At 43.7% G+C, this 17,053-nt stretch overlaps 1 protein-coding gene across 1 annotated transcript in view; it reads right to left on the bottom strand.

Annotated features, from left to right (window-relative positions):
- Nucleotides 1-5,871: 5,871 nt before the first annotated feature.
- The window catches only part of MAJIN (membrane anchored junction protein), a 103,055-nt gene continuing 91,873 nt past the window's right edge, over nt 5,872-17,053 (bottom strand). The window contains exons 9-10 of the mRNA XM_043538831.1: nt 6,351-6,420; nt 5,872-6,101 (exon numbers count right to left, since the gene is read on the bottom strand). Of these exons, the coding sequence (XP_043394766.1) occupies nt 5,872-6,101; nt 6,351-6,420 (300 nt within the window). The remainder of the gene's footprint in view (nt 6,102-6,350; nt 6,421-17,053) is intronic.

Raw genomic sequence — 17,053 nt, 5'->3', positions numbered from 1 at the left:
TGAAGCTAGACAAATTCAGACTGGAAATAAGGTGTCAATTCTTAATTATGAGAGTAATTAACCATTGGAACAATTTACCAATGATTGTGGTGGATTCTCCAACACTGACAATTTTTAGATCAAGTTTGGATGCTTTTCCAAAAGATATGATCTTGGAATTATTTTGGGAAAGTTCTATGGCCTGTTATAGAGCAGCTCAGACTAGATGATCGCAATGGCCCCTGTGGCCATGGAATCTATGAATCTGTCTAGGCTAGTAGTTCCCAAATTGGGGTTCGTGAACCCCTGGGGGTTCACCAAATGTTACAGGGGGTTCACCAAACAGTACGGGGGTTCTCGGGAAAAAAATTCCCTAATGGCAGACAGAGGTGTCCATAAGGACCCCGGGCAGCATGGGGCCAGCAGCCTGGAGATTTGGGGACTTCCAAGAGCTAAGCAGATCAAAGCAAGCATATCTGTCACACTGAGGAGATTTAAACTTCAAGACTCCTTATACAAAATAGAAAGGGAGGTGGATATTTTTTGCTGTTTTAAAATTAAATAGGCTGCTAGTGTTGTTTTTAAATTATTATGAAGAACAAGTTTAAGCTTTGTTGTAATGTGCATTGTTTGCCTGGACTACTCAAGACCTGAATGCTTATGTAGGAGGAACTCTTTGAGTTGGCTTCTTAAATACCTTCATGCTGTTTCACATCTGATACTCCTTGATGAAACATAGGAATCAGAGGCTCCGGTACAGGGGGGCGACGAGGGTCACGTGTCACCCCCATGTCGGCGCCCCCCAGCGTGGGTCCTTCCCCTTTTTTTCCAGCAGCCCCCGTGGACCCCACCCCACTTTTCCGGTGGTGCCCCCCCCCCCAGATCCCACACCCCTTTTTTCTACTGGAGCCTCTGATAGGAGCCTTGTCTTATAACAAACTTAATCAAAAGCGATACAAGCTACAAAAGTGAGATCTTGGAAGAGTGCTGCCGTTTTCATAATGGAATAACAATACTGTAATGATAAATAATAATTAATAAATAGTGTGTAATAAGCATGTTATATTTCCAAGATCACTGCTTTTATAATTTATGTTGAGGTAAGGGAGAAAATCCTTGGAAATATTCATTTTTAGGAGGGGGTTCATGAGACTTGACATTTTAGTGAAAGGGGTTTGCGGGTTGTTAAAGTTTGGGAACCACTGGTCTAGGCATATAATACTGAAATTGAGGCCAAAACTTTGTTCTCTTTGGGGAAGGAAATTTTAACACTGCCCTGGAATCTTTTAACATATGCAGTGCTTCTTCAATCTAGAGGAGAACAAAGCATGGACCTCAAAGGGGAGGTCTTCAATAGTCTGCTGTACTTCAGAAGGGATCCCCAACTTGAGCCAGAATGAGAAGTGCGTGGTTACTGTTGTCACTGCAACGCTGAAAGCAGAGTCTGAAATCTGCGAAGTCGACCAGAAGACCTGCCAACATTCCACCAGAAGTGATGAGAACTTGCCTCTAGAATCTTCAGGCAGCTTACTGAGGAACTTGGACATAGCCTTCTAGTTTGTATAATTATAACAGCCAACAAGGAGCTGTAAATCTGCAGAAAAATAAACCTTTCCACTGAAAAGTTCTAATTTCTTTGCACACTTTTGTTTCATAGAATCATAGACTATCAGGGTTGGAAGAGACCTCAGGAGGTCATCTAGTCCAATCCCCTGCTCAAAGCAGAACCAACACAAACTAAATCATCCCAGCCAAGGCTTTGTCAAGCCAGGCCTTAAAAACCTCTAAGGATGGAGATTCCACCACTCCCCAAGGTAACCCATTCCAGTGCTTCACCACCCTCCTACTGAAATAGTGTTGCCTAATATCCAACCTAGACCTCCCCCACTGTAACTTGAGACCATTGCTCCTTGTTCTGTCATCTGCCACCAGTGAGAACATCCAAGCTCCATCCTCTTTGGAACCCCCCCTTCAGGTAATTGAAGGATGCTATCAAATCCCCCCTCACTCTTCTGTTCTGCAGACTAAAGAAGCCCAGTTCCCTCAGCCTCTTCTTGTAAGTCATGTGCCCCCGCCCTCTAATCAGTTTTGTTGCCCTCCACTGGACTCTCTCCAATTTGTCCACATCCCTTCTCTAGTGGGGGGACCAAAACTAGAGGCAGTACTCCAGGAGTGGCCTCACCAGTGCCTTCTTGGCAATGAGGGCACACTGCTGACTCATATCCAGCTTCTCATCCACTGTAATCCCCAGGTCCTTTTCTGCAGAACTGCTGCTTAGCCAGTCAGTCCCCAGCCTGTAGTGGTGCATGGGATTCTTCCTTCCTAAGTGCAGGACTCTGCACTTGTCCTTGTTGAACCTGAGGCTGGCCTTGAACCGCAGATGCAGACAGCAGCTGTCTAATGCAAGTAACAAGCAGTCCTGGTCTTCCCTGCTCATCAAGAGCTCAGTACTGACCCTGACCTCAATCTGCCTGTCGGGGATATATTTCTGTATCACAGAGGAAATGAGGACCTGAATGTTGGCAGCATCTCCTAAGGTACCCAGTAAGGCCAATGATGGGGCTGATACCGAACCAGAGGCCAGTTGTGCCTAGATCAGGCACTCCAGTCCTTCAACCTGCTCTTGTCAGCATGAAGTCTACAGGATGGGGAATAATTTCTGGAAGACACCCTAGATTCCCTGAAATGGGAGTACACAAGAACTTACTTTGCACTCTGAGGAGTTGGAGTATTAAGAAAGTCTTGGTGGTGTGGTACCAGGTGGTGTCACTGGAGATCAGGACTGTGATGATGACTGTGACTCCAGTAACAACATCGGGGCTTCCCAGCTACTGGTACTGTACACTGAGGTGGAGCAGTTACCAGTGGCCCTGGAACAACATTGAGGAGATCGAGAAAAGAAGTACCGGACATGAGGTCACCAGCACCACAACACGGGTGCCAATGTGTGCACCACATGTGATGGAGCCAGCAGGGTACTGTTAGTCTGGATGACTGGTGAGGACAGTACCACGAGGCTCTTTTGCAGCTGAATAATGTGAGGGATTATAGACCTTGAACCCAGACCCATGGGTCCCCGGGAAGTGCTCAGGCCATGACTGCCTCGCAGCAGCTCCTCTGAGAAACCAGGGAAGGGTCCAGTGAAAGGTTAGTTTGCAGAAGACCCTGCCCCTAAAGCTCATGATTGGGAGAAACATTCAGCCCCCTGATTGGCTGAGAGATTCTATATAAACGAGGAAGTAACATCATGAAGTTGTCTGAGCAACTAGAGAATTGGTTCTCAAACTATGGGGTGAGCCTCTCAAGGGAGGCATGGGAATGTGTCAAGGGAGGCATGAGCTGTGTACTTTTTTTTTTTAAAAGACGCTCTCAGCCCCGGGTGGCTGGGGCACATGCAGAAGGGCCATGCACAGCCAGGACGCGGGGATAAAAGGAGACAGGCCACCACCCAGGCTCAGGCTCTCCTTCCCTCCCATTCCCTCACCAGGCGGCAGCCTGAACTCAGGCTCTGCTTCTCCCAGCACCCCTGATCCCTCACCTGGAGGCAGTGGGGCTCAGCTGTCAGCCTTGGGGTGGCAGCAGCTGCACAAAAGTAAGGGTGGCAATGCAGCTCTAAGTCTGCCGTGAAAAGTGAATTGAAGAATATCACTTTTCACATTGCCACTCTTACTTCTTTGCTAATGCTGACACGGTGCTGCCTTCAGAGCTGGGTGGCAGTATATGTACTTGGGGGTGGGAGGACACGCATAAATGATTACAGACACAAAGAAGGAGGGCACAATCAAGTAAGTTTGAGAACTACTGAACTAGAGGAATTCCTGGCTGGCTGCTCTCATGGCCTTGCACACTTGCCTTAAAGTGGTCCCAACAGTCAACTTCCCCACTCCAAATTGATTAGCGACCAAACGGTAGCAGTCTGGAGTCACCAGCTTCCATGCTGCAATCGTTACATGCTTCTCCACTGAGAGGGCAGCTCTTGTTTTGGTGTCCTTGTCCGCACACAGTTCCAGGAAGGTGGCTTTCTGCATTTGAAAGTTCTGCAGCCTCTGCTCGTCATCCCAGATCTGCATAATGATGCGATCTCACCACTCAGTACTTGTTTCCCGAGCCCAAAAGTGGTGGTCCACTGTGTGCAGCTGCTCCATGAATGCCAAAAGTAATCATATGTCACTCCTATCCATGTCACCCAGCAGGTCAGGCAACTCTGAATACTGTTCAGTTAGAAACTCTATAATTAACTGCACTGCCATCCGTGATGTGTTAATGACAGCTAGCAGAGCACTGGAAAGCAGTATGGGATCCATCCTTTCACACACAGATGGCTGGAAGACCATGGAATGTTGGGACAGAAAACAATGCATCATGGGACGTTGAGCCCACACCCATGATGCGCTGCAATCCATTCCGCCAACCCACAAGTCATAGCAGCATAAGGTGGTGAGTGGGACTGTGAGATAAGTACCCACAGTGCACCACTCTCACTGTCGATGCTAGAGCACCAGGTGTGGATGCCCTCTGCCAACAGAGGGACCTTAGTGTGAATATGCAATAGCAATGTTACTATAGCGTTTTTTGGTTGTCGACAAATAGCTGTAGTGTAGACACAGCTAAAGGATCCCATTCTTAGGCACCTAACTTTCCCCAGACATTGTATAGGGAGCCTGGGTGCCTAACCTGGGGCTGTGAATTCTACTAGGTGACAGGATGCCTAAAGGGCAGGCACTATAATACTCAGCCCTGCCATGCCTAAATCCCTCTGTGGATCTAGCCCTACATAACTAAGATTTTTCTAGTGTCTGACATTTCCTTCAGAGCCCCTTTTCCAAGGAACTCCAGCACGTTGAGGGGTGAAATTGATGGGTGTGATTCTTGCTTTGTGTAGATTGGGTGAATTACTGTAGAAAGTTGAAGTTTGTTTTATATGTTTATTTTTCATGATAAACATAAGTTACTGCTTTGACTGAGGACAGTATTTTGGTACAACATTAATCACTGTGGACTTTACATCAGTCCTTAGAAAAAAACTCTCTATTATGGATGTGTTTCCTAATGCAGAACAGCAACTTTGATCATGTTGACATTGATGAGTCATAGCTATTTGCTTTTCTTTGATCACACTCACACTGAATACTTCTGAAAACTATGGAACAGCATGACTTATGATTACATTATTGTAATGCAGCTTCTTACTAGAATCTTTCATCTTCCCTTTATTTAGTTAATACTATTTTCTATGACAATACTTCTAAGGTAAACTTTGAGTAAGCATATGCATTGTAGAGCACTTTGAAATCTCAGCTCTTGAACAAGAAGCTTTGCTGTCAGGGCAAAAATTCTAGAAAGAGCACATGAAGAATGCAACTGATATGCATAACACCTATTATCAGAAAGCTGCCAAGGGCAGGATTAAACCTCAAAATACAGGGGTTGTTCTTGGGTTCTGGCTTACAGCAGAACCCTAGTTCTGTTGCCCATGCACACTTCACTCTCTTTGGCATATCACTTTCATTTGACCTATACTATAGTTTCAAACTTTATCCTGAAGAACTTTTGAAATATTGTGTCTCCAAAGAGCCTGTGGTTGCCCACCACTAGCTGAGGTTAAGTACAAGTGGACGATATTAGTTTTGGAAGTATTAGAGTTATATAGTTTAATCCCCATTGCGCACAAAAACTTAAAAATAAATGTAACATTTTCATATCATTGGACTTTTAGTGGGAGCTGTAGCTTGGGAACCCAACTGAACCCAAATTTGAACCAGTAGCCCTGCCCCAAAACCCCCTCGGCAAACAGCGATTTTCAAGACCATCCATTAAGCATGTGGATTGTAGAGCATTGGAAAAAAACAGCTGTTAAACAGTAAGCAAGTCCCAACCTTAACTACCATTCAGCTATAATGAATTCATGAATGGGCATTGCCCCTGTTCCCTGCCGTGGATAAATATATCTCTAGATGGTTTAAAGCTACTATAGTACCTTTTCACTAACTCTAGGAAACCTCTTCCTTTTGACTCCACATTTCCTTCATTTCTAATGGGGCTGATTTGCTGTTGCAGTTGCATTTTATCTTCTTTCTGGGTGGTTTCTGTACTTTGTTCGATGTTGTATTCCACAGGTTCCCCTTCAACAAATAAGAGCAAGAAGAGACAGTTTGATTAGAGGAGCAGAGAAGTTACTTTGGCCCAGATACTTAGCTAGTGTAAATCAGTGCACGCTGATTTACACCAGCTGAGATTCTAGACCTTTCATGCTATGGTCATACCAAAATTGTTTTTAAAAGAAAAGCTGAACCAATTTAATCACTGCCGCCTTCAAATAATCAATGTGACCAGTTCAAACACTGCAAACATGCTGATAATTTCATACTTACATACACTCATATGGCCATAGTCCTTCCTAAGGGCTGCAGGATCCTGATATTTCTGCTGAATATCTTCTGACTGATTGGGGGGGTGGGGGAGGTAGTAAGGGGAGAAATCAACATTGTTAAATTTGCTAAATTGTATTTTACACTTAAAAAAAAGAAAGTGAAAAAATCTATTCTCTTTTATGATTTTTTTATTATTGCTACCAGCCTGCATTTTTACAATAGATGTTTTTGGAATTTCTGTTGTGCACTGTGGTTGTATCTATCATTTTACAGAATCTGTCATTTCAATCCTTAAAACACATAAATTTGAATGATTAAAATGCTCATATAAGCTAAATTTTCATTGCATAGTATGTTGATGTATTGGTGGATTAGGGGAGACAGAAAGAATACTGGTGCAGTGTGGAAGAGCAAAAAGGGAACACTGGTGAACAGCATGTGCAGGGAGGAATGGAGGTATTTGTGTGGTAGGGTAATTGAGAGAGTTGAGAGGAAAGATATTATGCAAATATAAATTATATGCATTTTTTCCCTCAGGTTTTTCACTGCACCAACATAGGCAGGATTGATCTTCACAGGAGATTCCCAGCCCTAGTTCTTGAGCTTCCAGCATAAAACAGGTTGAGAACTCATCCTGGCTTTTTAAGTTGTGGTCCTCTGAAGCTGATAACTGAACACAAACCCCCACCCACTCTATCCATTAGTGCTTCAATCCCCCACTAGAGACTTCCAGTCAGTTCCTGAATGAATGGGAAGCAAGAAATCATGGAAGACTTTGTTCACACTCTTAAACTAGATGTGCAATACCAATGTAAAATGTGACTAACGCTAATCCCCTTTACGCCAATTTCAAATTAGAGTATGCTATACCAGTGCAGTCGCTGCTTCCACCATGACAGCACACCTCCGCTGGGACTTTGCTCCAGTACCAATATTGGCATGTCTACCTGCAATCACAAGGTGTGAAGGTATCTTGTGTAAACATACCCAAGATAGCTTTAATCTAGCTAGTTTGGGCACTAATAGGAGTGAAACCACAGTAGCATGGCCTTCAGTGAAGGTGGTACAAGATCACCTGGAACCATGGTAATTACCTGCTGCAGCTTCATTGCTACTGGTACCTCAGATAGCTACATTAATCTCAGCCTCTGACTGCAATGTAGACATACCCTCAGCATAACCACAAATGTGAAAAAGGGGGTGGGAGATGAGACAGTCAATTATAATCAGAGTTATAAAATACAAAATCAAAGATTTTAAGTCCAGAAACAGCCATTACTATCATCTAGTCTGACCTCCGGATTCTTGCATCCAGCCCATAACTCCTGGTTGAGCTAGAGTATATATTTTAGAAATACATCCAATCTTGATTTAAAGAATTAATGTGATGAAGAATCCACTACATCCCTTGGTAAGATGTTCCAATGGTTAATTACCTTCACTATTAAAAAATTTGATGGTTCTTTCCACTGGATCTTATTATGCCTTTGTCTGGTAGATAAAAGACATCTCTAGAATCAAACATCATCTTCTCATGCAGAGACTTCTAGACCATGGTTAAGTCACATCTTAATCTTCTCTTTGATAAACTACATAGATTGAACTCCTTAAGTCTCTCTCACCATAAGGCAAGTTTCCACACCTTGAATCATTCTTGTAACTCTTCTCTGAATCCTCTCCAATTTTTTCAACTTCTTCCTTTTAGAAGTGTAGACACCAGAACGGGGCAAAGTATTGCGAGACAGTGGCCCATAGGTGGTTCACTACTCTGTAAATCAGCAAGTCTTATCAGGCCAGACATCTTCACTACACTTAACACACTGTTTTCATGTTATAGATCCCAAAAGTGCTATGTAATATATATTTGGAAAACTCATAACTCATTGATAATTAATATTATTGTGTGGTGTACGTAGGGGTAACATATGCAAAATTCCAAACATATGCTGAAATTATGTTCTTAAAATGTGTGCCAGGCAGGACATAATACCCCACCTGAGAAAAAGGAATGTGGTTCCACCTGCTTGAACATGTCTCTGATGCAAGAGACACAAAGGTGGGTGAGGTAGTATCTTTTAATGGACCGACTTCCATTGACTCTTCCTCAGGTCTGGGGAAAATACTCCGAGTGTCACAGCTAAATACAAGGTTGAACAGATAGTTTAGCATAGGCAGTTAGCACATATTTTAAGGAACTATTCAAGATGAAGTAGCCCGTTAACATCCCTGTTGTCACAGAATTGAAAGTCATAGGACAAAAGTTTTTGTCCTAAGGCAAACAAGCTGGTGTGTCAGTGATTTGTCATGCAACTTAGCAATAGCAAAATGATCACTTGCTGAGGCTGAGTGGGGTACCACAGTAACTCACAATTCTGGGAACCACAGCAGATTGTCACATTGGCAGATGGTTTGGGGGAAATTTGATAAAGGGAAGGTGTTAGGGTCACTCTTCTAAAAGTAACTTGTCAGTGGAAGCCAGAGTGCATGCTTGTAGGCTGCAAGCTTGTAGGCTGGCTGCTGGTGTCAGAGCTGTGAGCCACAGAAGCATAATGTTTAAGGCACCCAGAATTGCAGGGCAGGTGGTGATATAACCTCTTATTCATCTGAGTTGAACCCAAAGCATAACTAGTATTTTAGTAATGGTCTCAGTAATGCCACATTCAGAGATAATTTTATATCACTCTGTCTCTGAATATTACCCTATTTATACATCCAAGGATCACATTAGCCCCTTTAGCTACAATATCACTCTGGGAGCTCTACAGTGATCCCAATTCCAATATTCCTAACACAAATACTAGGAGTCAGTCTGGAGGAGGGAAATAAACCCTCTTCCGGGGAAAAGGGGTCTCTTCTCTGCTGAGCCAATACCCAGTAAAAGCTCTCTTCATGCAAAGGGCCTCAGCTCTTTGGGCTGCAATAAGAACGGCCATACTAGGTCAGACCAAAGGTCCATCAAGTCCAGTATGCTGTCCTCTGACAGTGGCCAATGGCAGGTGCCCCAAAGGGAATGAACAGACAGGTTATCATCAAGTGATTCATGCCCTGTCTCCCAATTCCAGCTTCTGATAAACAGAGGCTAGGGACATCATTCCTGCCCATTCTGGCTAATAGCTATCTTCCATGAATCTATCTAGCTCCCTTTTGAACCCCGTTATAGTATTGGCCTTCACAACACCCTCTGGCAAGGAGTTCCAGAGGTTGCTAGAAATAAGGCATATATTTTAACAGTGAAAGTAATTAACTCATGGAACAATTTATCCAGTGGCGTGGTGCATTCTCCTTCACTGACAATTTTTAAATCAGGATACACTCTAGGAATTGTTTTTTGGGAAGTTCTATGGTCTTTGTTATACAGGAGGTCAGACCACGTGATCACAATTGTGACTTCCGGCCTTAAAATATACGAATCTATGCTTACTTTAAAAAAAAGACATAGCTGATGTTACAGAAAACAAATCATAAACAAAATTAAAACAAAGTCTGAAATCCTCCCAAACTGGAGAGAGTGATGTCTATACCTAAGGCTTCTGCTTTATTTGCTTCTCTATATGTCTGCACCCTCATAACTGGGACCAGCTACTTGCCTCTTGAGAAGGCTGAGAGCCCTTAAAAGGTCAAATCTCTTTCCTCAGACCACTTTCTCCTTCCTCACTCCAACAGGAACACAGCAGCCGTGGGCTCCAGCTCCAGCTGGCTCTGCAGGTGGCCAGCACCAGTGGAAATAGCAGGGGAGTACCTTTGGTCATTCAATCTTAACTTTTTGACAATTGAAAGATATTTTCTAAAAGGTGAAAATGAGGCTGTGACTCCTCTCTAGCTCCTCCTTCAGAATAGGAATCATCACCAGGCAGAAGGCTGCCAAAAGGATTCAACTCTCTTTACAAGTACGGAGCCCTGTACCATTTCATCCCCTATCAAAGTTCAAATTGGGAGGAACTGTCCCAGGAAACAGAAGAGCAGAAATAAGAAGCCAGGTTCCAGACATCTAACACCTGCAAAGGACAACTGCGAAAGACCACTACCTACAAAGGGGCTGGAAGTAGACAGTACAAAGCATCCTAAACTAAAATTGATGCTTATCAATGCAAGATCTGCTGCTAACAGACAACAACATATGAGTTTATCAGTGATGAAGCATCCAATATAGTCTGTACACTGAGACCTGCCTAGATGACACTGCAGGTCCCATGCTAGCCCACCTCACCCCTCCAAGATACACAGAACATCACAGACATATAAGACAAGAAAACAGGCAGCACAGCGTTCAAACTTTCTTCCGGCATCAAATGCAGGTAAGGTAATTTCATTCAAATTCATTCATCTGACAGCGGAAACCACAGCCAAAGCTAACAGACTTTATGCTTATTTACAGACCAATACAGATAAAAGAATTCATACAGGAGCTTGTTAATACCTTGTCAACGATAGTGGTGAAATGCCCCAGTCTTATCATCCTGGAGATTTTAAAAAGCATATTGACAAGGCTGCAGATGCACAAGCCCCAAAACTCATCTCGTCACTTGCCTCCTTAGCATTTTCACAGATCATCTCTGGTCCAAACCACACAGCTGGTCACAGGCTGGCCCTGATCTACAGCCTAGATATCAAAAGAGGACATCCTAACCCAGACACTGTCTTGGACAGACTTTCAGTGTCCAGGCAACAAGAAAAACCAATGATCTTGATTCACCAGGAAGACTCTTGGACTTCAACAAATTCCAAAGCCTGCTGCAGGACAACAGCACCCCATCCAAAAGATGAAGAGTCAAGGACCTGGTGAATCATTGCCATTATAAACTAGCATGTTAGGCTCCAAACGGACTCTTCTTCCCCATTGTCCACACAGATCTTCATTTTCTGACACCCTGCAACAGATGGAGAGAGAGGGATGGAAACTAGAGCACGAATGGCAGGCAACAAAGGCTGATTCAGACTGGATGATAAAAAATAAATTTCTAAAAGCCTATGCTGAAGCTATATTGTAGGCCAAGAGGACCTTCCTATGACCTTCCATTAAGGGTGCCAAATTGTGCCCCAAGAAGCTATCTCAGTGGTAAACTGTTTCATCAATCCTGAATGCCTATAACCTGCATCAGAGCTGAGCACCAAGTGCTCAGTATCCTACTTCTCTGAAAAGATCATGCACATTCATTAAAGCCTTCTCAAACAGCATGGATCCACTTTGCCTATACCCACAACTAACAGCCCATTTCCATTCCCAGAGTTCAGTACATTCACTCGTTAAGAAGATCTGAACACCCCATCATCCTCTCCAGGATTTCATCAGTTTTGGAGCTAAATAAAACTTCATCTTCAAAGGGAGAGTCCTCTAATTTTGACCTGATACAGGAGGCAGTCCAGATGATCTTAAGCAGGCATCTGGGCCAAATGTGATAATGGTAGCACATCAAAACTGCCTGACAGTTAGTGATACCCAGTGTAGCTGAGAAGATCTTCTATCCAACATGCCCAACCTTTTAGTTTCTTTATCAGAAGGGATCGAGTGAACTACCCCACCTTAAAATAGTGGATAGTGACTTGCATAGGTGCCAACTCCATGGGTGTTCTGGAACTTCCCTCTCCCCCCAGTGCCTCCTGCCGACCAATGGACCGCATGGATCAGCACCTCTCTCTCCCCCAGCACCTCCCACCCACTGCAAACAGCTGTTTCACACCATTCAGGAGGCTGGGGGGGAGGGAGAAGAGCAAGGATGGAACTGGGTGGGAAGAGGCAGGGCCTTGGGGGAAGGGGTAGAGTGGGGGCAGGGCCTAGGCAGAGCCGGGGATTGAGCACCCCCCAGCACTTTGAAAAGTCAGTGTCTGTGGTGTCTTCACCTAACAAAGAATTAAGAGTTGTGTGAGAAGGGAACATGGAATACCCCTCTGTTAGCATATAAGCCTGTTTGTCAGCCTGAGATAGAATTTTGGGTTTGACCTTTTGATACTCTTAAATCTTATACTAATATGTGTGAAGAACAATGAACAAAGACACTGTGTGTTGCATTTCCCACAAGCAGATGGGGCTTTTAATACAATGACAAAATATAAGGGATAGAGCTAAAGTGTTACAGGGCATGGTGGGAGTTTAGTATATGAGCACACTTTAAGATTGCTTCAACCCCTATCTCAAGGCAAGGTCAAGCAACCAGTCGGGAGGGGCAAGGGGGTATTGAGGGGAAGGTATAAAACATTAAAAGGCCAAAGAAATGTCTGTCCCTGACCATAGCACAACCTCACTCCTCACCCCTCCCATGGGATACAAAAGAGGTGGGATGAAGACCCTAGATTCATGACCCTCCAAAACAGAACATGACCATAAATTGTAAGTGGTGGGACTGTGGGTGTGCATATCAGGCATATTTGGGCCTGCTAAGAAGGAGGAGGTGGGAATAGGGAAGGAGGGAAGGAGGAATGGGGACACAGGCAAGGCTCTGCGGCATCAGAGCTGCGAAGGGGGACATAGGGTAAACGCTCTGCAGCATCAGAGTTGGTAAAGGAATACTGGGAAACAGACTCTGCTGGCATGTAGAGCTATGGATATGCTTGCTTGGAACTAACTCCAATAAACATTGCATTGCCTGCACTTCAGACTTCTGGTCTTCTGCTTTCTGTCTGCGTGACAAGAACCAGGGGAGAGGGTAAAGAGTAAGCCCTCTAACACCCTCTTGGATATTTGTTATCTTTTCTAGATGTAGGTGATGAAGCTGCAGCCCAGCTGGGGATGAAGCTGGGCTGATGAAGGTGTAGCCGAGGTAGGCCTGGCAGGCTGTAACAACCCTTCTAGTAAAGGCAAGATAACACTACTGCTTGAAGAAGAACCCAGTGTGTCAAAGACTTGGTGTGAAATTTCTTCACCCAGGATTGATGGTATCCCTAAAGTCTTTGCCATTCATTCCACAAGATCATGTAAAACAATCGTATCCCCTGAAGGAAATAGAATTAGGGTGGTTTTTCCTTTTGAGTCTGGATCCATCTCAGGAACTGTTTCTATTAGCATAGGTTTCTTCTCCTCTGACAATGTATCACAGATGACAGAAAGCAATTTATCTTTTATTGTATGATCCGTTATCCAGCCCGAACTCCTCAGATCTGAAGTCCTAAAGTCCTCCATAAAGAAATTCTTCTCTGATACCCTGAGGGTTTGGAGATTCACCTGGTCCACAGTAGGATTTCCAGTCTTGCCAGCAATCTATACCCAGATCCAGATAATATGACCTTTAGTGATATGAAACATCTTCATACCATCCTCTAAAAGAAGGTCTTACTATGCAATGCAGTTCCTTATAGGAGTTGGACTGCAGATTGATCTTGGATCTGCAATTGATGGTGCTGGCAATAAGAGTGTTCCAGGAGATGTGATTTTTGATAGCCCAGAGCCCAATAACATGTTTAAAACACTGACAGCAGCTGTAAGACCAACTGTTATGCTTATTTCTGAAAGCAGCTAAAAGGAGGCCTTTCTGAAACCTTAGCACAAACAACAGACCAGGAGGAGAGGATGAAGTGAGTGACCTCGAGGAGTAAACATGACCTTCTGCCCTCCTGACTTGAGTTGTTTTTTCTGAAGCAGGCAGTTTTTGCAAGATGGAAAGTCTGGCAATGGTTAACTATTGCTATATAGCTGGTTAACTGGTGGAAAATTCCCTACCTGACAGGCTGGAAATCTCCACACTTAACTTAGCTTCTGCTCAGTTTTTTTGATGAACAAGCTATGTAATACTAACACTATGTAATACTAACTATAAAAAGAGGAAGAAATATGAGCTCGATGGACACTTGAACACTGCACACCTCTCAAGTTCCCCTGCAGACAGAAGGCCAGCCACTGAACTTTCGTAGTTATCCACTTGAGACCTCCTCAAGACCCTGGGTAAATCTGAATTTTGGATATTTGGGGCGTTTTACTGATCTGTGGCAGATGTATATAAGTGCTTGAGACTAAATAAAGTATAGCTTTAAGTGACAGCACTCTTGTATTGTACTGTTTGTGCCAGCCATCTATGAGTCGGACGTCCATGTCTCCATTGATTTATTTCCTGACACCACATTGCACAGAGTAAAAGTTACCAAGAGCTTTGGGTTGAAAGAATCCCAGGTTACAGAGATATAATCAAAAATGTGAATAGAGCCTTACTAAGGGAGCTCAATGGAGTCTTCAGTGGAGGAAGGATCATTGTGTTGCCATGATGACAACTTACCCACCCCTCAGGCCATCTGTGACAAGTAAAACTGGATGGTAGCGCACTAAATCACTAAAACAGAATGTTCCACTGCTGATAAAGCACTCCCACCTCAGGAATGCACTCACCAACAGTCATACCAAAAGATAAATTGATGCTGAGGAATTTTGGGAGGGACCAGAGAAACCCAAGAACCACTGGTCATAGATTAGATAAACCTTGAAAGAAAATCTCTTGTGCTGACCATCTGGCAAAACAAAGTCGTAAAGTTAAGCTGTAATGCGTAAAGAAATAAATAAACATAGGACATAGGGGAATTTGTATGATTGGTTAAAATATGTTATTTTAAAGGTTTTTAGAAAGGTGATAAATTGAGGTATAGACAAAGTAGTAGTGGTTTTAGCTATATAATGTGTGTGAAATGTAAAGCTCTTTGGAACCAACTCTGGACTTCACTTTAAGTTTGAGCTGCCAGAACTCTTACCCCTCACACAACAGTGACGTGCAGAGGCACCAGAGCCCCGGACGAGCAGACCCTGACTGGCCAATGGATGAAATTCATCTGTATATTGGGAGTGGTGAGCATTGCAAGGTTGGTGTGTATATTCTGTTGTGTATAGTTAATAAATAGTAGCTTAGGTAACATTGTGTGAAGCTCTGTCATTGGGAAAAGGCCCCACAAACCCATAGAGGGCCAGTGGACCCTGGGCCCAGGGAGGGTAGGGGGTAGAAGCCTAAATTCTGTGGGTGACAGTTGAGATCCTAAGGTCAGACACATTTTTTTATGCCAGATGGAGAGATGTCTCTGCACTGACTCCAAACTGGTGGTACCGAAAAGTCACCATCTTTCTGTAATGAATTTCGGCCATGGCTGTAATAATATTGTTGGATGGGTCAGAACTAACACACAGTCCCTATGGTTGAGGAGCCTTCTTCCCCATTGTACTTCCATCTGGAATCAAACCTTTGGATCCATAGGAAATAACATCCATTGGATTCAAGGCTCTTGGCACCAACTCTCTTCTCTCTGATCAGTCCTTGGGAGTAGATGCGCCCAGAACTGAAGAACCTCTATCTTGTGGTTTGGCTGTAGATATGGAGGCCAATACCACTGATGATTCCTAGTGTTTAGGCTATGGATCCATAGCAGGCTTTGGATCCACCGGTTTTGGATCCTTCCTCTGGCTGGGTACCTTTTTAGATCCCAATTCCCCAGCTGCCACAGCCTGTACTGGCTTTTATAGTCTCTTATCCCTAGGGGCAGTGATCCTTTACAATTCTGGATCTGGATGACTTGACTGCCAACCTTTGCTGCAGTAATAGAACTTGCAGTCTGTTCTGCCTCTCCTTGGCATGAGTGTCAAGCAAACAGAGCATCTTGAAGGTTAATGTCCATCTCCAAGGCAAGCCAAGTTCCTTTCCAAGGGAAGCCAAGTATATTGTGCACATCCAAAGTTGGAAAAACAGAGGAACAAGAAGCATATCTCTTGAAGCCTGGACTTTTCACTTTGGAACAGCCATAATGGAATCAAAAGACAATAAGACTCACTAACTAACTGTACTATTCTAAAATTTCACAAAACCAATTATTAAAACTATAGAAAAGATTACTCAGGCACTACCATTCGATTTAACTATCTAAGGCACTGAAGAAAACAATCTTCCTGACTTGTTCCATTGGCTGGATGTGGTTGGAAGGAACTGAGGCATCTTGAGGGCCACTCCCCCTTTTGTAGCGGTCATAAATATAAAGGGAAGGGTAACCACCTTTCTGTATACAGTGCTATAAAATCCCTTCTGGCCAGAGGCAAAATCCTTTCACCTGTAAAGCGTTAAGAAGCTAAAGTAACTTCCGCTGGCACCTGACCCAAAATGGCCAATAAGGAGACAAGATACTTTCAAAGCTGGAGGGGGGGGGACAATGGGTCTGTCTGTCTGTGTGTTGCTTTTGCCGGGAACAGATCAGGAATGCAGCCTTACAACTCCTGTAAAGTTGGTAAGTAATCTAGCTAGAAAATGCGTTAGATTTTCTTTTGTTTAATGGCTTATAAAATAAGCTGTGCTGGAGAGAATGTATATTCCTGTTTTTGTGTCTTTTTGTAAATTAAGGTTTTGCCTAGAGGGATTCTCTATGTTTGGAATCTGGTATTTACCATCCTGATTTTACAGAGGTGATTCTTTTACCTTTTCTTTAATTAAAATTCTTCTTTTAAGAACCTGATTGATTTTTCATTGTTCTTAAGATCCAAGGGTTTGGGTCTGTGTTCATCTGTACCAATTGGTGAGGATTATTATCAAGCCTTCCCCAGGAAAGGAGGTGTAGGGCTTTGGGGGGAAATTTGGGGGGAAGACGTCTCCAAGTGGGCTCTTTCCCTGTTCTTTGTTTAAAACGCTTGGTGGTGGCAGCATACTGTTCAAGGACAAGGCAAAGTTTGTACCTTGGGGAAGTTTTTAACCTAAGCTGGTAAGAATAAGCTTAGGGGGTCTTTCATGCAGGTCCCCACATCTGTACCCTAGCGT

This window comes from Chelonia mydas, chromosome 2 (genome assembly GCF_015237465.2).
Source record: "Chelonia mydas isolate rCheMyd1 chromosome 2, rCheMyd1.pri.v2, whole genome shotgun sequence".
Lineage (NCBI taxonomy): Eukaryota > Metazoa > Chordata > Testudines > Cheloniidae > Chelonia > Chelonia mydas.
Note: the sequence above shows the minus strand (reverse complement) of the source record. Positions and strands in the feature narration are given on the sequence as shown.